At 46.5% G+C, this 22507-nt stretch overlaps 1 protein-coding gene across 1 annotated transcript; it reads right to left on the bottom strand.

Moving 5' to 3' along the window:
• Window positions 1-3125: 3125 nt before the first annotated feature.
• LOC311134949 (ferritin, heavy subunit-like) lies at window positions 3126-22252 on the bottom strand. Its single transcript, XM_084168722.1, has 5 exons — window positions 22141-22252; window positions 19008-19113; window positions 12913-13059; window positions 4309-4434; window positions 3126-3930 (listed from the first exon to the last, which is right to left on the bottom strand). The coding sequence occupies exons 2-5, from the start codon at window positions 19107-19109 to the stop codon at window positions 3778-3780; spliced, it is 528 nt and encodes a 175-aa protein (XP_084024848.1). The 5' UTR covers window positions 19110-19113; window positions 22141-22252; the 3' UTR covers window positions 3126-3777.
• Between the last annotated feature and the right edge of the window lie 255 nt (window positions 22253-22507).

Raw genomic sequence — 22507 nt, 5'->3', positions numbered from 1 at the left:
AGGCTGCTTCTGAAATGTTTATAGGAATCCCACACCGTGGAGAGGTTGCTAATATGACATTTCTTCTTCATACTATTCCAGCTAGTAAACCAGTACGAAATCTACTGAAGAAAGAATCCTTTGTTTGCTGAATCTCAGAGGCCTACGTACTGGAGGCCTACCTGAACTACTGAAGAATCCCTATATCAATCATCAACCCCTTAAGAAAAGATTGACTTCTAAAATTCTGGTCAGAGGTGCTAAGTACCTTCGGCTGTCAGTATCTCTGGTGTGTTTCTGCTAAATTCCGGGTAATTTTCCCAAAATGTCCAGAAATCATTTGGAGGATTTCTGCGTATTCTCTCCTGATTCTTCCAACCAGGATTTCTGGAAAAAAACAAATCAAATTGTATTTGTCACATGCACTGAATACAACAGGTGTAGACCTTTCCGTGAAATGCTTACTTTACAAGCCCTTAACCAACAATGCAGAGTTTAAACTAAAGGAAAAATAGTAACGGAATAAAATAACAATAACGAGGCTATATACAAGGGGTACCGGTACCGAGTCAATGTGCAGGGGTACGGGGTAATTGAGGTAATATTTACATGTAGGTAGGGGTAAAGTCATTATGTATAGATAATAAACAGAGAGTAGCAGCAGTGTGTGTGTGTATATGTGTATGTGTGTGTGTGTGTTTGTGTTTGTGTGTGTGTGTGTGTGTGTGTTGGAGTGTCAGTGTAGTGTGTGTGAGTGTGTGGGTAGAGTCCAGTGAGTGTACATCGAGCCTGTTGAAGATAAATAAATAAACAAGAATAAAATAAGGGGTCAATGTAAATAGTCCGGGTAGCAATTTGATTAACTGTTCAGCAGTATTATGGCTTGGGGGTAGAAGCTGTTAAGGAGTCTTTTGGTTCTAGACTTGGCGCTCCGGTACCGCTTGCCGTGCGGTAGCAGAGAGAACAGTCTATGACTAGGGTGGCTGGAGTCTTTGACCATTTTTTTGGGCCTTCCTCTGACACCGCCTGGTATAGAGGTCCTGGATGGCAGGAAGCTTGGCCCCAGTGATGTACTGGGCCGTACGCACTACCCTCTGTAGTGCCTTGTGGTCGGATGCCGAGCAGTTGCCATACCAAGTGGTGATGCGACCAGTCAGGATGCTCTCGATGGTGCAGCTGTAGAACTTTTTGAGGATCTGATGACCCATGCCAAATATTTTCAGCCTCCTGAGGGGGAATAGGTTTTGTCGTGCCCTCTTAACGACTGTCTTGGTGTGTTTGGACCATGATAGTTCGTTGGTGATGTGGACACCAAGGAACTTGAAGCTCTCAACCCGCTCCACTACATCCCCATCGATGTGAATGGGGGCGTGCTCGGCCCTCCTTTTCGTGTAGTCCACAATCAGCTCCTTTGTCTTGGTCATGTTGAGGGAGAGGTTGTTGTCCTGGCACCACCACACTGCCAGGTCTCTGACATCCTCCCTATAGGCTGTCTCATCGTTGTCGGTGATCAGGCCTACCACCGTTGTGTCGTCTGCAAACTTAATGATGGTGTTGGAGTCGTGCTTGGCCACGCAGTCGTGGGTGAACAGGGAGTACAGGAGGGGACTAAGCACACACTGGGGGGTGTGAGGGTCACCACCTGGGGGCGGCTCATCAGGAAGTCCAGGATCCATTTGCAGAGGAAGGTGATCAGTCCCAGGGTCCTTAGCTTAGGTGATGAGCTTTGAGGGCACTATGGTGTTGAATGCTGAGCTGTAGTCAATTAACAGTATTCTCACGTCGGTCTTCCTTTTGTCCAGGTGTGAAAGGGCAGTGTGGAGTGCAATAGAGATTGCGTCATCTGTGGATCTGTTGGGGCGATATGCAAATTGGAGTGAGTCTAGGGTTTCTGGAATAAAGGTGTTGATGTGAGGGAGCCATGACCAGCCTTTCAAAGCACTTCATGGCTACAGACGTGAGTGCTACGGGGTGGTAGTCATTTAGGCAGGTTACCTTAGTGTTCTTGGGCACAGGGACTATGGTGGTCTGCTTGAAACATGTTGGTATTACAGACTCTGTCAGGGGACAGGTTGATAATGTCAGTGAAGACACCTTTCCAGTGACCTGGGAATTTTGGGAAAGTTACCGGAATTATGCAACCCTAGTTTCTACTATATAGTAATCAATCAATCATATATATGATAAATATCATCAGTTTCTTACGCAGTCTAAGGCCGTAAACATTGCACTGGTGTTTATTTGTCCAGCAACTCTGTTCAAATAAGGTCTATAAAAGGATAATTATCTAGGGAATAAGGTACCCTTTGGGACACACCTACTGATCTGATCCCCTCATATCTATATTATTATTATTATTATTATATTATATTATTATTATTATTATATTATTATTATTATTATATTATATCTATGCTTACTCCAACTGTGATCGATTAGCCTGACACGACACAACACATTACGAAATCCCAGTACAATATCAACGTTTTGAAACAGGACAAAACGTGTCGTTCTAGAAGTCTCTGTAACAAGGACGGTTTAGAAAATTCCAGTAACTTTTCCCCAAATTCCCAGGTTTTATAGAAATCCAGAATCCCCTAACCAGGATATCTAGAATTCTCAGGAATTTGGGAAAAGTTACCAGTATTTTGCAACCCTATGAGGGTGCAACACATTGCCAAGTGGTCATATGAATATGAAGTACTTTATTTTAAACAGATTTTTTTAAAAAATATGTACATATATTGTTTTTCCTTGAATGATACTGTGTATAGTTAGTTGGAGTAGTAGTGTTCTTTTTGGTTGTTTGTTCTGTAATAAATATTAACCTTTCAAAAGGATCTGATTTTTGGCCTTATTTAATGCACATCTGACCCGTCTAATATTCAAACAGACAGTCAACACAAAGTGTTTCAAATATTTATCATCATACATAGATAAAACACAGACCATTAAAATGCCAATTAATGAACTGTGTGGACATAATATAATGGAAAAGGTATTCAACTTAACATCTTTCCTACAATCACTCGATATTGACTTCACAAATTAAACATGAAAAGCATTAGTGAAAAAAACGGAGTTATAACGTGGTCCTGCTGCCAGTCTCACTTTTAAACTCCACCAAGCTACGAGGCATTTCTAGGAACCAGTTAAGTCTTTATTTTGGCAGCGCATGTCAATTGTAACGGACACATACTGTATGTAGGTAAACAGAGGGAAGATATAGCCTGGTTCCCAGATCTGTTTGTGCTCTTGCAAACTCCATTGCTGCCTTCGTCAAGCCAAACTGAATGACAAGGAGTTGGCGTGATAGCACAGACAGACGACATCAGTCCCCGTGTAGCTCAGTTGGTAGAGCATGGCGCTTGCAACGCCAGGGTTGTGGGTTCGATTCCCACACGGGGGACCAGTATGAAAAATGTATGCACTCACTAACTGTAAGGCGCTCTGGATAAGAGCGTCTGCTAAATGACAAAAAAATAAAATAATGTAGTGAAACCATAGAATGGCGGCCAGTAAATCTAGAGCAGTAATGTAAATAGAGCAATGGCTTCTGGTCATTTTGCTCTTTAAGCACTAGGGGATTACCAGTCGTAAGGACAGACCAAACATGCTAAACTGACCAGCAGGCGGGAAAATGGGTTGTGTTCATTCGTAAACAAAACGGACTGAAAACTGTGAGGTACTACTATCTGAATTTATCCAATAAGAAATGTCCGTTTTCTGTTTCAATGTATTTTTTGCTACGGTGTGCACTAATGAACACGACCCCTGGCATAAGGGGATGTTTGGCCGCTACTCCTTCCCCAGGGTGTGTTTGTCAAAGAGGTACTCCGCCATGCCGTTCTGCGGGGCCCCCATGTGACGCAGGTTGGTGACCCAGTCACTCAACTCCTTGATAGACTTGACCTGCTCATCCAGATAGTGGGTCTCTATGAAGTCACACATCTGAGGAAAGGTTTTTTGTTACGGTCATTAGGAAGAGGATCAAATCTCCAAAACAGACACTATGGGTTTTTCCCCTGACCCAGATTAAGCTCAATGCTATAAACAGCAGGGTTGGAGTCCGTTCCATTTAAATTCCAGTCAATTAAGGAAGTACACTGACATTTCAATTCCAATTCTCTTCAATGAGGAAAATGTGGAATCTGAATTTCGTTTACTTTCTGAATTGACTAATTGAAATGGAATTGACCCCAACCCTGCTAAAAAAGCATGCTCACAAGACAAATCTTCAATGAAAATTGAAAGTGCTTTTTAGTCTGTGACTAAGCTTAATTGGTGTCCGGGAAACTGTCCCTATGAGCTGAGCTGTGTGTAACTCACGTGAGGGTCGTTGTGTTCTGTGGCTACTTTGTGCAGGTCCAGCAGGGACTGGTTGACACTCTTCTCCAGCTGCAAAGCACATTCTAGGGCCTCCAGCCCACTGCCCCACTCATCTCGGTCGGGTTTCTGACACACACACACACAGAGAAACAGTTGATCACAATTATGAATATATATATATGCCTCAAACTGACAGAGCCCATTAAATTGTGGCAATATGTTGAACCAATCAATCAATCAATCTCTTTATTGTCCCAATTAGGAAATGTGTTGTGCAGTCAGGGTTCAACAATAAAAACAACATTAACAACAGGGACAACCATACAACAGATATACACATAAGATAAATAAATAATGAGATCGGTTGCAGTCTTAGATCAGTCATTGAATCAGTCTTAGATCAGTCAAAAGGAACAGTCATTGAATCAGTCTTAGATCAGTCATTGAATCAGTCTTAGATCAGTCAAAAGGAACAGTCATTGAATCAGTCTTAGATCAGTCAAAAGGAACAGTCATTGAATCAGTCTGAAGGCTGATGAGAAGTCAATAATCAGAAGCCTTGCGTGGGGTTTTTAGGTCCTCCAGGAGCTTGTAGAGGTTGAGTAGGGTTAGAGTGTTGTCTTCCACCCCCCCCCCCCTCCTCTTGACCAGGAGCTTAGAGGTTGAGTAAGGTTAGAGTGTTGTCTTCCACCCCCCCCCCTCCTCTTGACCCGGAGCTTGTAGAGGTTGAGTAGGGTTAGAGTGTTGTCTCCCCCCCCCCCCCCCCCCTTGACCATGTAAGCAAACTGCAGGGGGTCCAGGGAGTTCTCCACCTGACAGTACATTCTGTACATCATTTTTCTTGATTAGCTTCTCCAATGATTTCATTACCAGGGATGTCAGTGCCACTGGCCTGAAGTCATTTAACACCTTGGGGGGGGGGGGGGATTTGCTTTTGGCCACAGGAACTACAGTCGCATGCTTCCAGAGGTTAGGCACCCACTGCAGCTCGAGTGACAACATGAAAATGTGATGGAAAATGCCACTTAAGTTGCTCTGCACATAACTTCAGTACCTGTCCATCAATGTTGTCTGGTCCTGGGCTCTTTGGACCAGACAACCCTAACCAGATCTGGAGTTACTGTATGAAACATTAGTCTGTTGTTTTCTGTTCATTGAGAGGGTGAATGAACTAAATCCACGATGGCATAGCAGTGCGGTCGTGTATTATGTTGTGTCCTCATGTAAATAGCCAGTTTTTTTTGTTGTTGTTGTCTTTTTTCGTATATATTTCTCTCTCACTTTCCATCCTTTAACTAAATATACTTTCCTGCAACCCGCCTCACCCAATGTGGAACGGATTCTATTATTTCTTCATACCTTTTATCAAGAACCCACGGCTGAAACTAGCCAGCTAGCCAGCTAGCCAGCTAACTAGCTACTTGCTATTAGCCACCGTTAGCGGTCTTCACCACTCTCCGTGGCCTGCACTACCTACCAGCCAGCTCTAGCTTGGACAATTATCGGCCAGTCTGCACAGCGTGTTATCGACCCAGAGCATTTTGGATTTTCTGCTGGAATCACTGAATCACTGGACCTTAACACCGGATCATCGCAACTAGCTAGCTGCAACCGAATGGATGTTGTTGTTGGCTAAATCACCACTAACTCACCACTTGTCCCAAAGCTAGCACCAGTTAGCCTTGAGCTAGCCTCGAGCCAGGCCCATCTCCCGGCTATCCACCTCTCTGTCAACCGGACGGGACCTCCTAGTGTCAACACGGAGCCCCGCCGATCCATCACGACTGGTCTGCCGACGTAATCGCCTGATGTGGTTTCAACAGGCTTCCCGTTGCGACGACCACGAAGATCCATCTGCTAGCCCCGGGCCCGCTAGCACGCGCAATCAACAGTCGTGCCTCCTGCTCGCCTGTGATTTAGCAGCCTACGATCTGCTCCCGGATTTACTTAGTGCTGTTCACTGGACCTTATGATCACTCAGCTACACAGCTAATGCCTGCTGGACTGTTCCTTTACACGGTACCCCATCCTGTTTATCTGTTTAGCCTCAGCCCAAACTTTCGTCGCCATTACCAGTTGTTGTCTTAGCCCTCTCAAATAACACCTGTGATTGCATTATGCCTCTCTTCCATGTCAATATGCCTAGCCTATTGCTGTTCCAGTTAGTTCTTATTATACTATTTCACTGTAGAGCCCCCAGTCCCGCTCAACCTGCCTCAGATAGCTCCTTTGTCCCACCCCCCCACACACGCGGATACCGGCTCAATCGGTGCCTCCAGTGACGCTATCTCTTTCATCGTTACCCAATGCTTAGGTGTACCTCCACTGTACTCATATCCTTCCATATCCTTGTCTGTACATAATGCTCTGAATCTATTCTACAACGCCCGGAAATCTGCCCCTTTTATTCTCTGTACCCAACGCACTAGAAGACCAGTTCTTCAAGCCTTTAGCTGTATCCTTATTCTACTCCTCCTCTGTTCCTCTGGTGATGTAGAGGTTAACCCAGGCCCTGTAGCTCCCAGTATCACTCCTACTCCCCAGGCGCTATCATTTGTTGACTTCTGTAACCGTAAAAGCCTTGGTTTCTTGCATGTTAACATCAGAAGTCTCCTCCCCAAGTTTGAGTAATTCACTGCGTTAGCACACTCTGCCAACCGTGATGTTCAAGCAGTGTCTGAATCCTGGCTTAGGAAGGCCACCAAAAATTCAGAAATTTCCATCCCGAACTACAACATTTTCCGTCTTGATAGAACTGCCAAAGGGGGCAGAGTTGCAATCTACTATCCAGGTCTGTGCCCAAACAGTTTGAGCTTCTACTTCTAAAAATCCACCTTTCCAGAAATAAGTCTCTCACTGTTGCCGCTTGCTACAGACCCCCCTCAGCCCCCAGCTGTGCCCTGGACACCATATGTGAATTGCTTGCCCCCCATCTATCCTCAGAGTTTGTACTGCTTGGTGACCTAAACTGATATATGCTTAACACCCCGGCCGTCCTACAATCTAAACTAGATGCCCTCAATCTCACACAAATTATCAAGGAACCTACCAGGTACAACCCTAAATCCGTAAACATAGATATCATCCTGACTAATTTATCCTCTAAATACACCTCCGCTGTCTTCAACCAGGATCTCAGCGATCGCTGCCTCATTGCCTGCGTCCGTAATGGGTCCGCGGTCAAACGCCCACCCCTCATCACTGTCAAACGCTCCCTAAAACACTTTAGCGAGCAGGCCTTTCTAATTGACCTGGCCTGGGTATCCTGGATGGATATTGACCTCATTCCGTCAGTAGAGGATGCCTGGATGTTCTTCAAAAGTGCTTTCCTCTCCCGAGTGGCGCAGTGGTCTAAGGCACTGCATCGCAGTGCTAGCTGTGCCACTAGAGATCCTGGTTCGAATCCAGGCTCTGTCGTAGCCGGCCGCGACCGGGAGACCCATGGGGCGGCGCACAATTGGCCCAGCGTCGTCCAGGGTAGGGGAGGGAATGGCCGGCAGGGGATGTAGCTCAGTTGGTAGAGCATGGCGTTTGCAACGCCAGGGTTGTGGGTTCGATAAAATAATGTATGTGCTAACTGTAAGTCGCTCTGGATAAGAGCGTCTGCTAAATGACGTAAATGTAAATGTAAATCTTAAATAAGCATGCCCCATTCAAAAAATTCAGAACTAAGAACAGATATAGCCCCTGGTTCACCCCAGACTTGACTGCCCTTGACCAGCACAAAAACATCCTGTGGCATACTGCATTAGCATCGAACAGCCCCCGCGATATGCAACTTTTCAGGGAAGTCAGGAACCAATATACACAATCAGTTAGGAAAGCAAAGGCTAGCTTTTTCAAACAGAAATGTGCATCCTGTAGCACTAACTCCAAAAAGTTCTGGGACACTGTAAAGTCCATAGAGAATAAGAGCACTTCCTCCCAGCTGCCCACTGCACTGAGGCTAGGAAACACTGTCACCACTGATAAATCTACGATAATCGAGAATTTCAATAAGCATTTTGCTACGGCTGGCCATGCTTTCCACCTGGCTACCCCTACCCCGGCCACCAGCTCTGCACCCTCCGCTGCAACTTGCCCATGCCCATGTGTGTGTTATACCCTGATGTCCTGGAGGAAGATACGTCCTCCTCTCTGGTTCTGTGTGTGTGTGTTATACCCTGATGTCCTGGAGGAAGATACGTCCTCCTCTCTGGTACTGTGTGTGTGTGTTATACCCTGATATCCTGGAGGAAGATACGTCCTCCTCTCTGGTACTGTGTGTTATACCCTGATATCCTGGAGGAAGATACGTCCTCCTCTCTGGTTCTGTGTGTGTGTGTTATACACTGATGTCCTGGAGGAAGATACGTCCTCCTCTCTGGTTCTGTGTGTGTGTGTTATACCCTGATATCCTGGAGGAAAATACGTCCTCCTCTCTGGTTCTGTGTGTGTGTGTTATACCCTGATATCCTGGAGGAAGATACGTCCTCCTCTCTGGTACTGTGTGTGTGTGTTATACCCTGATGTCCTGGAGGAAGATACGTCCTCCTCTCTGGTACTGTGTGTGTGTGTTATACCCTGATATCCTGGAGGAAGATACGTCATCCTCTCTGGTTCTGTGTGTGTGTGTTATACCCTGATATCCTGGAGGAAAATACGTCCTCCTCTCTGGTTCTGTGTGTGTGTGTTATACCCTGATGTCCTGGAGGAAGATACGTCCTCCTCTCTGGTTCTGTGTGTGTGTTATACCCTGATATCCTGGAGGAAGATACGTCCTCCTCTCTGGTTCTCTGTGTGTGTGTGTTATACCCTGATGTCCTGGAGGAAGATACGTCCTCCTCTCTGGTTCTGTGTGTGTGTGTTATACCCTGATGTCCTGGAGGAAGATACGTCCTCCTCTCTGGTACTGTGTGTGTGTGTTATACCCTGATATCCTGGAGGAAGATACGTCCTCCTCTCTGGTACTGTGTGTTATACCCTGATATCCTGGAGGAAGATACGTCCTCCTCTCTGGTTCTGTGTGTGTGTGTTATACACTGATGTCCTGGAGGAAGATACGTCCTCCTCTCTGGTACTGTGTGTGTGTGTTATACCCTGATATCCTGGAGGAAGATACGTCCTCCTCTCTGGTTCTGTGTGTGTGTGTGTGTTATACCCTGATGTCCTGGAGGAAGATACGTCCTCCTCTCTGGTTCTGTGTGTGTGTGTGTTATACCCTGATATCCTGGAGGAAGATACGTCCTCCTCTCTGGTTCTGTGTGTGTGTGTGTGTTATACCCTGATGTCCTGGAGGAAGATACGTCCTCCTCTCTGATACTGTGTGTGTGTGTTATACCCTGATATCCTGGAGGAAGATACGTCCTCCTCTCTGGTTCTGTGTGTGTGTGTTATACCCTGATATCCTGGAGGAAGATACGTCCTCCTCTCTGGTTCTGTGTGTGTGTGTTATACCCTGATATCCTGGAGGAAGATACGTCCTCCTCTCTGGTACTGTGTGTGTGTGTTATACCCTGATGTCCTGGAGGAAGATACGTCCTCCTCTCTGGTACTGTGTGTGTGTGTTATACCCTGATATCCTGGAGGAAGATACGTCCTCCTCTCTGGTTCTGTGTGTGTGTGTTATACCCTGATATCCTGGAGGAAAATACGTCCTCCTCTCTGGTTCTGTGTGTGTGTGTTATACCCTGATGTCCTGGAGGAAGATACGTCCTCCTCTCTGGTACTGTGAGTGTGTGTTATACCCTGATGTCCTGGAGGAAGATACGTCCTCCTCTCTGGTTCTGTGTGTGTGTGTTATACCCTGATGTCCTGGAGGAAGATACGTCCTCCTCTCTGGTTCTGTGTGTTATACCCTGATATCCTGGAGGAAAATATGTCCTCCTCTCTGGTTCTGTGTGTGTGTGTGTTATACCCTGATGTCCTGGAGGAAGATACGTCCTCCTCTCTGGTTCTGTGTGTGTGTGTTATACCCTGATATCCTGGAGGAAGATACGTCCTCTTCTCTGGTACTGTGTGTGTGTGTTATACCCTGATGTCCTGGAGGAAGATACGTCCTCCTCTCTGGTTCTGTGTGTGTGTGTTATACCCTGATGTCCTGGAGGAAGATACGTCCTCCTCTCTGGTTCTGTGTGTGTGTGTTATACCCTGATATCCTGGAGGAAGATACGTCCTCCTCTCTGGTACTGTGTGTGTGTGTTATACCCTGATGTCCTGGAGGAAGATACGTCCTCCTCTCTGGTACTGTGTGTGTGTGTTATACCCTGATATCCTGGAGGAAGATACGTCATCCTCTCTGGTTCTGTGTGTGTGTGTTATACCCTGATATCCTGGAGGAAAATACGTCCTCCTCTCTGGTTCTGTGTGTGTGTGTTATACCCTGATGTCCTGGAGGAAGATACGTCCTCCTCTCTGGTTCTGTGTGTGTGTGTTATACCCTGATATCCTGGAGGAAGATACATCCTCCTCTCTGGTTCTGTGTGTGTGTTATACCCTGATGTCCTGGAGGAAGATACATCCTCCTCTCTGGTTCTGTGTGTGTGTTATACCCTGATATCCTGGAGGAAGATACGTCCTCCTCTCTGGTTCTGTGTGTGTGTTATACCCTGATATCCTGGAGGAAGATACGTCCTCCTCTCTGGTTCTGTGTGTGTGTTATACCCTGATATCCTGGAGGAAGATACGTCCTCCTCTCTGGTTCTCTGTGTGTGTGTGTTATACCCTGATGTCCTGGAGGAAGATACGTCCTCCTCTCTGGTTCTGTGTGTGTGTGTTATACCCTGATGTCCTGGAGGAAGATACGTCCTCCTCTCTGGTACTGTGTGTGTGTGTTATACCCTGATATCCTGGAGGAAGATACGTCCTCCTCTCTGGTACTGTGTGTTATACCCTGATATCCTGGAGGAAGATACGTCCTCCTCTCTGGTTCTGTGTGTGTGTGTTATACACTGATGTCCTGGAGGAAGATACGTCCTCCTCTCTGGTACTGTGTGTGTGTGTTATACCCTGATATCCTGGAGGAAGATACGTCCTCCTCTCTGGTTCTGTGTGTGTGTGTGTGTTATACCCTGATGTCCTGGAGGAAGATACGTCCTCCTCTCTGGTTCTGTGTGTGTGTGTGTTATACCCTGATATCCTGGAGGAAGATACGTCCTCCTCTCTGGTTCTGTGTGTGTGTGTGTGTTATACCCTGATGTCCTGGAGGAAGATACGTCCTCCTCTCTGATACTGTGTGTGTGTGTTATACCCTGATATCCTGGAGGAAGATACGTCCTCCTCTCTGGTTCTGTGTGTGTGTGTTATACCCTGATATCCTGGAGGAAGATACGTCCTCCTCTCTGGTTCTGTGTGTGTGTGTTATACCCTGATATCCTGGAGGAAGATACGTCCTCCTCTCTGGTACTGTGTGTGTGTGTTATACCCTGATGTCCTGGAGGAAGATACGTCCTCCTCTCTGGTACTGTGTGTGTGTGTTATACCCTGATATCCTGGAGGAAGATACGTCCTCCTCTCTGGTTCTGTGTGTGTGTGTTATACCCTGATATCCTGGAGGAAAATACGTCCTCCTCTCTGGTTCTGTGTGTGTGTGTTATACCCTGATGTCCTGGAGGAAGATACGTCCTCCTCTCTGGTACTGTGAGTGTGTGTTATACCCTGATGTCCTGGAGGAAGATACGTCCTCCTCTCTGGTTCTGTGTGTGTGTGTTATACCCTGATGTCCTGGAGGAAGATACGTCCTCCTCTCTGGTTCTGTGTGTTATACCCTGATATCCTGGAGGAAAATATGTCCTCCTCTCTGGTTCTGTGTGTGTGTGTGTTATACCCTGATGTCCTGGAGGAAGATACGTCCTCCTCTCTGGTTCTGTGTGTGTGTGTTATACCCTGATATCCTGGAGGAAGATACGTCCTCTTCTCTGGTACTGTGTGTGTGTGTTATACCCTGATGTCCTGGAGGAAGATACGTCCTCCTCTCTGGTTCTGTGTGTGTGTGTTATACCCTGATGTCCTGGAGGAAGATACGTCCTCCTCTCTGGTACTGTGTGTGTGTGTTATACCCTGATATCCTGGAGGAAGATACGTCCTCCTCTCTGGTACTGTGTGTGTGTTATACTCTGATATCCTGGAGGAAGATACGTCCTCCTCTCTGGTTCTGTGTGTGTGTGTTATACCCTGATATCCTGGAGGAAGATACATCCTCCTCTCTGGTTCTGTGTGTGTGTTATACCCTGATGTCCTGGAGGAAGATACATCCTCCTCTCTGGTTCTGTGTGTGTGTTATACCCTGATATCCTGGAGGAAGATACGTCCTCCTCTCTGGTTCTGTGTGTGTGTTATACCCTGATATCCTGGAGGAAGATACGTCCTCCTCTCTGGTTCTGTGTGTGTGTTATACCCTGATATCCTGGAGGAAGATACGTCCTCCTCTCTGGTTCTCTGTGTGTGTGTGTTATACCCTGATGTCCTGGAGGAAGATACATCCTCCTCTCTGGTTCTGTGTGTGTGTTATACCCTGATATCCTGGAGGAAGATACGTCCTCCTCTCTGGTTCTGTGTGTGTGTTATACTCTGATATCCTGGAGGAAGATACGTCCTCCTCTCTGGTTCTGTGTGTGTGTGTTATACCCTGATGTCCTGGAGGAAGATACGTCCTCCTCTCTGGTTCTGTTTACTCATCAGTTTCTCAGCATGCTCCTTCTCCTCCTTGGACTGAGTCAGGAAGAACTTGGAAAAGTTGGGCAGGGATTTGTCGTCTCTGTCAAAGTAGTACCCCTAGAAACACGTACAAGAGAAAGGTGGAGGTGTCACTAACGGGTCATCCTGCAGAACGTTGAGCCTGTATGAAATGTTCTCTACAACTAGATAGTTATTAGAAATAGCTCTGTCTAAATTCCTTTGAATCTCTAGCACAGGGAGAGATGAGTTAAAGACCGAACATGAGAATTGATCCAATTCCTCATTCGACTTGGGATCCCCATCCCAAATTGAACCCATCCTCTCTTGGCTCTATTCAGGTACAGGGAAGACACAGCAATGCCTTCCCCGGGACCACCCCATACGTAAAAATATATGGACACATGACTAAGTCGCTTTGGATAAAAGCGTCTGCTAAATGGCATATTATTATTATTATTATTATTATTATGCATAGCAATATTCACTGTGTTTACATAACACAGACATACACTACCAGTCAAAAGTTTGGACACCTACTCATTCAAGGGGTTTTCTTTATTTTTTACTATTTTCTACATTGTAGAATAATAGTGAAGACATCAAAACTATGAAATAACACATATGGAATCATGTAGTAACCAAAAAAGTGCTAAAAAAATCAAAATATATTTTCTATTTGAGATTCTTCAAATAGCCACCCTTTGCCTTGATGACAGCTTTGCACACTCTTGGCATTCTCTCAACCAGCTTCACCTGGAATGCTTTTCCAACAGTATTGAAGGAGTTCCCACATATGCTGAGCACTTGTTGGCTGCTTTTCCTTCACTCTGCGGTCCGACTCATCCCAAACCATCTCAATTTGGTTGAGGTCGGGAGATTGTGGAGACCAGGTCATCTGATGCAGCACTCAATCACTCTCCAGGCCCCGTGTAGCTCAGTCCAAGCAGGTCTCTTCTTCTTATTGGTGTCCCTTAGTATTGGTTTCTTTGCAGCAATTTGACCATGAAGGCCTGATTCACACAGTCTCCTCTGAACAGTTGATGTTGAGATGTGTCTGTTACTTGAACTCTGTGAAGCATTTATTTGGGCTGCAATTTCTGAGGCTGGTAACTCTAATGAACTTATCCTCTGCAGCAGAGGTAACTCTGGGTCTTCCATTCCTGTGGCAGTCCTCATGAGAGCCAGTTTCATCATAGCGCTTGATGGTCTTTGCGACTGCACTTGAAGAAATGTTCAAAGTTCTTCACATTTTCCGTATTGACTGACCTTCATCTCTTAAAGTAATGATGGACTGTCGTTTCTCTTTGCTTATTTGAGCTGTTCTTTCCATAATATGGACTCGGTCCTTTACCAAATAGGGCTATCTTCTGTATACCACACCTACCTTATCAAAACACAACTGATTGGCTCAAACGCATTAAGAAGGAAAGAAATTCCAAAAATTAACTTTTAAGAAGGCACACCTGTTAATTGAAACGCATTCCAGGTGACTACCTCATGAAGCTGGTTGAGAGAATGCCAAGAGTGTGCAAAGCTGTCATCAAGGCAAAGGGTGGCTATTTGAAGAATCTCAAATATAAAATATATTTTGATTTGTTTAACACTTTTTTGGTTACTACATGATTCCATATGTGATATTTCATAGTGTTGATGTCTTAACTATTATTATTATTATTATTATTATTATTATTATTCTACAATGTAGAAAATAGCAAAAATAAAGAAAAACCCTTGAATGAGTAGGTGTTCTAAAACTTTTGACTGGTACTGTAAATATATTAATTATGAGAGACATACAGCTCTATATGTTTTACCATAGACAGGTAACGGTCCAGCTGGTGGCCAACTATTGGTCTTACCATAGACAGGTAACGGTCCAGCTGGTGGCCAACTATTGGTCGTACCATAGACAGGTAACGGTCCAGCTGGTGGCCAACTATTGGTCTTACCATAGACAGGTAACGGTCCAGCTGGTGGCCAACTATTGGTCGTACCATAGACAGGTAACGGTCCAGCTGGTGGCCAACTATTGGTCTTACCATAGACAGGTAACGGTCCAGCTGGCGGCCAACTATTGGTCGTACCATAGACAGGTAACGGTCCAACTGGTGGCCAACTATTGGTCTTACCATAGACAGGTAACGGTCCAGCTGGTGGCCAACTATTGGTCGTACCATAGACAGGTAACGGTCCAGCTGGTGGCCAACTATTGGTCGTACCATAGACAGGTAACGGTCCAGCTGGTGGCCAACTATTGGTCGTACCATAGACAGGTAACGGTCCAGCTGGTGGCCAACTATTGGTCTTACCATAGACAGGTAACGGTCCAGCTGGTGGCCAACTATTGGTCTTACCATAGACAGGTAACGGTCCAGCTGGTGGCAAACTATTGGTCGTACCATAGACAGGTAACGGTCCAGCTGGTGGCCAACTATTGGTCTTACCATAGACAGGTAACGGTCCAGCTGGTGGCCAACTATTGGTCGTACCATAGACAGGTAACGGTCCAGCTGGTGGCCAACTATTGGTCTTACCATAGACAGGTAACGGTCCAGCTGGTGGCCAACTATTGGTCGTACCATAGACAGGTAACGGTCCAGCTGGTGGCCAACTATTGGTCGTACCATAGACAGGTAACGGTCCAGCTGGTGGCCAACTATTGGTCGTACCATAGACAGGTAACGGTCCAGCTGGTGGCCAACTATTGGTCGTACCATAGACAGGTAACGGTCCAGCTGGTGGCCAACTATTGGTCTTACCATAGACAGGTAACGGTCCAGCTGGTGGCCAACTATTGGTCTTACCATAGACAGGTAACGGTCCAGCTGGTGGCCAACTATTGGTCGTACCATAGACAGGTAACGGTCCAGCTGGTGGCCAACTATTGGTCTTACCATAGACAGGTAACGGTCCAGCTGGTGGCCAACTATTGGTCGTACCATAGACAGGTAACGGTCCAGCTGGTGGCCAACTATTGGTCTTACCATAGACAGGTAACGGTCCAGCTGGTGGCCAACTATTGGTCGTACCATAGACAGGTAACGGTCCAGCTGGTGGCCAACTATTGGTCGTACCATAGACAGGTAACGGTCCAGCTGGTGGCCAACTATTGGTCGTACCATAGACAGGTAACGGTCCAGCTGGTGGCCAACTATTGGTCGTACCATAGACAGGTAACGGTCCAGCTGGTGGCCAACTATTGGTCTTACCATAGACAGGTAACGGTCCAGCTGGTGGCCAACTATTGGTCGTACCATAGACAGGTAACGGTCCAGCTGGTGGCCAACTATTGGTCGTACCATAGACAGGTAACGGTCCAGCTGGTGGCCAACTATTGGTCTTACCATAGACAGGTAACGGTCCAGCTGGTGGCCAACTATTGGTCTTACCATAGACAGGTAACGGTCCAGCTGGCGGCCAACTATTGGTCGTACCATAGACAGGTAACGGTCCAGCTGGCGGCCAACTATTGGTCGTACCATAGACAGGTAACGGTCCAGCTGGTGGCCAACTATTGGTCTTACCATAGACAGGTAACGGTCCAGCTGGTGGCCAACTATTGGTCGTACCATAGACAGGTAACGGTCCAGCTGGTGGCCAACTATTGGTCGTACCATAGACAGGTAACGGTCCAGCTGGTGGCCAACTATTGGTCTTACCATAGACAGGTAACGGTCCAGCTGGTGGCCAACTATTGGTCGTACCATAGACAGGTAACGGTCCAGCTGGTGGCCAACTATTGGTCGTACCATAGACAGGTAACGGTCCAGCTGGTGGCCAACTATTGGTCGTACCATAGACAGGTAACGGTCCAGCTGGTGGCCAACTATTGGTCGTACCATAGACAGGTAACGGTCCAGCTGGTGGCCAACTATTGGTCGTACCATAGACAGGTAACGGTCCAGCTGGTGGCCAACTATTGGTCGTACCATAGACAGGTAACGGTCCAGCTGGTGGCCAACTATTGGTCTTACCATAGACAGGTAACGGTCCAGCTGGTGGCCAACTATTGGTCTTACCATAGACAGGTAACGGTCCAGCTGGTGGCCAACTATTGGTCGTACCATAGACAGGTAACGGTCCAGCTGGTGGCCAACTATTGGTCGTACCATAGACAGGTAACGGTCCAGCTGGTGGCCAACTATTGGTCGTACCATAGACAGGTAACGGTCCAGCTGGTGGCCAACTATTGGTCGTACCATAGACAGGTAACGGTCCAGCTGGTGGCCAACTATTGGTCTTACCATAGACAGGTAACGGTCCAACTGGTGGCCAACTATTGGTCGTACCATAGACAGGTAACGGTCCAGCTGGTGGCCAACTATTGGTCTTACCATAGACAGGTAACGGTCCAGCTGGTGGCCAACTATTGGTCGTACCATAGACAGGTAACGGTCCAGCTGGTGGCCAACTATTGGTCGTACCATAGACAGGTAACGGTCCAGCTGGTGGCCAACTATTGGTCGTACCATAGACAGGTAACGGTCCAGCTGGTGGCCAACTATTGGTCGTACCATAGACAGGTAACGGTCCAGCTGGTGGCCAACTATTGGTCGTACCATAGACAGGTAACGGTCCAGCTGGTGGCCAACTATTGGTCTTACCATAGACAGGTAACGGTCCAGCTGGTGGCCAACTATTGGTCGTACCATAGACAGGTAACGGTCCAGCTGGTGGCCAACTATTGGTCGTACCATAGACAGGTAACGGTCCAGCTGGTGGCCAACTATTGGTCGTACCATAGACAGGTAACGGTCCAGCTGGTGGCCAACTATTGGTCGTACCATAGACAGGTAACGGTCCAGCTGGTGGCCAACTATTGGTCGTACCATAGACAGGTAACGGTCCAGCTGGTGGCCATCTATTGGTCTTACCATAGACAGGTAACGGTCCAGCTGGTGGCCAACTATTGGTCTTACCATAGACAGGTAACGGTCCAGCTGGTGGCCAACTATTGGTCGTACCATAGACAGGTAACGGTCCAGCTGGTGGCCAACTATTGGTCTTACCATAGACAGGTAACGGTCCAGCTGGTGGCCAACTATTGGTCTTACCATAGACAGGTAACGGTCCAGCTGGTGGCCAACTATTGGTCGTACCATAGACAGGTAACGGTCCAGCTGGTGGCCAACTATTGGTCTTACCATAGACAGGTAACGGTCCAGCTGGTGGCCAACTATTGGTCGTACCATAGACAGGTAACGGTCCAGCTGGCGGCCAACTATTGGTCGTACCATAGACAGGTAACGGTCCAGCTGGTGGCCAACTATTGGTCGTACCATAGACAGGTAACGGTCCAGCTGGTGGCCAACTATTGGTCTTACCATAGACAGGTAACGGTCCAGCTGGTGGCCAACTATTGGTCGTACCATAGACAGGTAACGGTCCATTTGGTGGCCAACTATTGGTCGTACCATAGACAGGTAACGGTCCAGCTGGTGGCCAACTATTGGTCGTACCATAGACAGGTAACGGTCCAGCTGGTGGCCAACTATTGGTCGTACCATAGACAGGTAACGGTCCAGCTGGTGGCCAACTATTGGTCGTACCATAGACAGGTAACGGTCCAACTGGTGGCCAACTATTGGTCGTACCATAGACAGGTAACGGTCCAGCTGGTGGCCAACTATTGGTCGTACCATAGACAGGTAACGGTCCAACTGGTGGCCAACTATTGGTCGTACCATAGACAGGTAACGGTCCAGCTGGTGGCCAACTATTGGTCTTACCATAGACAGGTAACGGTCCAGCTGGTGGCCAACTATTGGTCTTACCATAGACAGGTAACGGTCCAGCTGGTGGCCAACTATTGGTCGTACCATAGACAGGTAACGGTGTAGCTGGTGGCCAACTATTGGTCTTACCATAGACAGGTAACGGTGTAGCTGGTGGCCAACTATTGGTCTTACCATAGACAGGTAACGGTGTAGCTGGTGGCCAACTATTGGTCTTACCATAGACAGGTAACGGTCCAGCTGGTGGCCAACTATTGGTCGTACCATAGACAGGTAACGGTGTAGCTGGTGGCCAACTATTGGTCTTACCATAGACAGGTATACATAAGAGGCATACAGTTCCAGGTTGATCTGCCTGTTGATTGCAGCCTCACAGTCCTGGTGGAAGTTCTGTCGCACCTGGGATGTCATGGTTCTGGAAAGAGAGACAGAGTCAGGCAGACAGATGTTTAGTCTTTAGCTTGGTGCCTTGGACAACATGTTCTGCACAGTGCACACAGAGGAAGAGTGAACAACACAACTGCTAATAATCAAGTGCAAGTCATCCCCATTGCCAATTAACTGGCTAGATCAGGGCCTTATTTCCCCATAGCAATGGAACTTAGGCTCACAAGTGTTTTAACAAAGCATCTTTCCTACAACGGCCGAAGATGCAACATGCGTTTCCCAAAACACCACGCAGAGAGAACGGTCACTAAGTGCACCGTTGGAGCATGTGTCCATACTGTTAGGGTTGAAAGGAAGGGAGCGCTGCTCTCAGATCAGCTTTCTCCATTAAAATCTTTACCTTAACATTAGATTTATTTCACAGTACTGATGACAAATATTGAGGCGGCTTGTTCTAATCCTTAACCCAATAGAAATGCACTAAATCACCGATTTGGCACATCATTGTGCACGTTGGGCTACACATCACTAAAATAAATTGAGACAAATGACAGACAGTCAGTAGCCTGTAGCAAAACAGAACTCAATTGATTGAACATTAAATGTATTTTAATATGATTGAAATAGGCCTATTAGCCTGCAGTTTATTGTATTTTAATGCAGCCATCTCGGTTTTCATTTGAATCATATCTTTATACGTCGCTTATTTGTATCAATTGCAAAGACATACAAAAGGTATGTGGACACCCCTTCAAATGAGTGGATTCAGCCACACCCGTTGCTGACAGGTGTATAAAATCAAGCACACAGCCATGCAATCTCCATAGACAAACATTGGCAGTAGAATGGCCCGTACTGAAGAGCTCAGTGACTTTCAACGTGGCACTGTCAAAAGATGCCACCTTTCCAACAAGTCAGTTGGTCAAATGTCTGCCCTGCTAGAGCTGCCCCGGTCAACTCTAAGTGCTGTTATTGTGAAGCGGAAACGTCTAGGAGCAACAACGGCTCAGCCACGAAGTGGTCGGCCACACAAGCTCACAGAACGGGACCGCTGAGTGCTGAAGCGCGTAGCGCCTAAAAATTGTCTGTCCTCGGTTGCAACACTCACTACCGAGTTCCAAACTGCCTCTGGAAGCAACGTCAACACAATAACTGTTTGTCGGGAGCTTCATGAAATGGGTTTCCATGGCCGAGTAGCTGCACACAGGCCTAAGATCACCATGCGCAATGCCAAGCAACGGCTGGAGTGGTGTAAAGCTCGCCGCCATTGGACTCTGGAGCAGTGGAAACGCATTCTCTGGAGTGATGAATCCCGCTTCACCATCTTGCAGTCCAACGGACGAATCTGGGTTTGGCGGATGCCAGGAGAACGCTACCTGCCCCAATGCATAGTGCCAACTGTAAAGTTTGCTGGAGGAGGAATAGTGGTCTGGGGCTGGTTTTCATGGTTCGGGCTAGGCCCCTTAGTTCCAGTGAAGGGAAATCTTAATGCTACAGCATACAATGACATTCTAGACGATTCTGTGCTTCCAACTTTGTGGCAACAGTTTGGGGAAGGCCCTTTCATGTTTCAGCATGACAATGCCCCCGGTGCACAAAGCGATGTCCATACAGAAATGGTTTGTTGAGATCGGTGTGGAAGAACTTGACTGGCCTGCACAGAGCCCTGACCTCAACCCCATCGAACACCTTTGGTATGAATTGGAACACCGACTGCTGTCGTAGAAATATCTGACTCAAAAGTAGTCAACTCAAAAATATCTCTCAAGAAACTGGAGCTTGTGAATCCAAAAATGTGACGTTATTATTTGCGTAACAAAGGCGAGCAGCTCCATGGAACACCTGCTCTCCTTGGCTCAAAGATCTCTTTTTATACAAATACACAATCATGCTTACATAGCATATACAGTTACTCCCCTTAGGGCAAATGATTAACTTATTTTAGTGCCACTCTACCCTTATCTTTCAACGTCCAGATGTCACATGTGGTTTACTCCAATAGGCCATGGGCGCTTTTCCATATGAGGCCTCTTTCCCTTATCTCATTATATTGGTGGCAGGCCCTTTCTTTAAAATAATACACATACATACATTAAGGCATGGCTACACACTACATTGGCTATATTCCTTATTTGAGCATGCATCTGGATTACAAAGTATCAACCATGTTTACAATATTTTACCTTTTAGCACTTCCCAACATTTGCCTTATAAAATATCTCTATACTGTGCGCCAGGCCTAATCGCCCAACACCAGTGATCTTGTGGCTGAAAGGAAGCAAGTCCCTGCAGCAATGTTCCAACATCTAGTGGAAAGCCTTCCCAGGAGAGTGGAAGCTGTTATAGCAGCAAAGGGGGGGACCAACTCCATATTAATGGCCATGATTTTGGAATGAGATGTTTGACGACCAGGTGTCCACATACTTTTGGCCATGAAGTGTATTTGTAGTCAACTTTGTTCTTAAATTATCAGCGGTCACAGAGAGATTCTATGTTTAGCCAAGATCTAGTCTATAAAGTGACGCGGGAGGGCAAAAAAAACATAATAATAATATGCCATTTAGCAGACGCTTTTATCCAAAGCGACTTACAGTCATCTAACGACGCCCTCCTGTAGCTCAGATGGTAGAGCATGACGCTTGCAACGCCTGGGTTGTGGGTTCGATTCCCACGGGGGGCCAGTATGAAAAATGTATGCACTCACTAACTGTAAGTCGCTCTGGATAAGAGCGTCTGCTAAATGACTAAAATGTAAAATGTAGCTAGCTGTTCTACGAGTGGAAGCTAGGCGTTTTAAAGATTACGAGCGTGCAACGTTAGCTAATAATAACGATGTTAAGAACGTTAGTTAGCGACTGTTTTTTTGCCTCATCATGACAAGGCGCCCTTACAAGTTCAAGGTTATTGTTGCTAACAGGTAACGTTAGCTACCGTAACGCCGCTATCTAGTAGCAGAGGTGCAAACGTGGGTCATCAACAAATAACGCAACGAATATAGCCAGGTAATAACATTATCGAACAACGTATTTTAGACAGTATAAACCAGGTAAGATACCTCTGAGTTGTAAGAAAGCTTGCTAGTAGACTCCGTCCAAAGCTGTGTCGTTGACTGGGTGACAGTTGTTTCTGACGGAACACGTCATCACGTACTAGTCAGCGTACCTTTCAAAATAAAAGTCCTCCACACTGTGTTCATTTTGATCCAGTAGTCCCACCTCCATATTCATAAATAAAACGGAATGTAGTGCTCATTAATGCATATAAATCACTATTCAATAAATGCATATCTACAGCTTTTCAATTCAGTATAACGCTCTCTAGAAAGGAGCCAGGAAGGCAAAAATGTACAGTGATTATATCTGTATTCATATCTGAAAGCTACTTGTATACCTAATTGCTCCTGTAAATCGCTCTGGATAAGA

This window comes from Coregonus lavaretus (genome assembly GCF_964263955.1).
Source record: "Coregonus lavaretus genome assembly, chromosome: 9".
Taxonomy (NCBI): Eukaryota; Metazoa; Chordata; class Actinopteri; order Salmoniformes; family Salmonidae; genus Coregonus; species Coregonus lavaretus.
The sequence above is the reverse complement of the archived record's forward strand: the minus strand, read 5'-3'. Positions and strand labels throughout refer to the sequence as shown.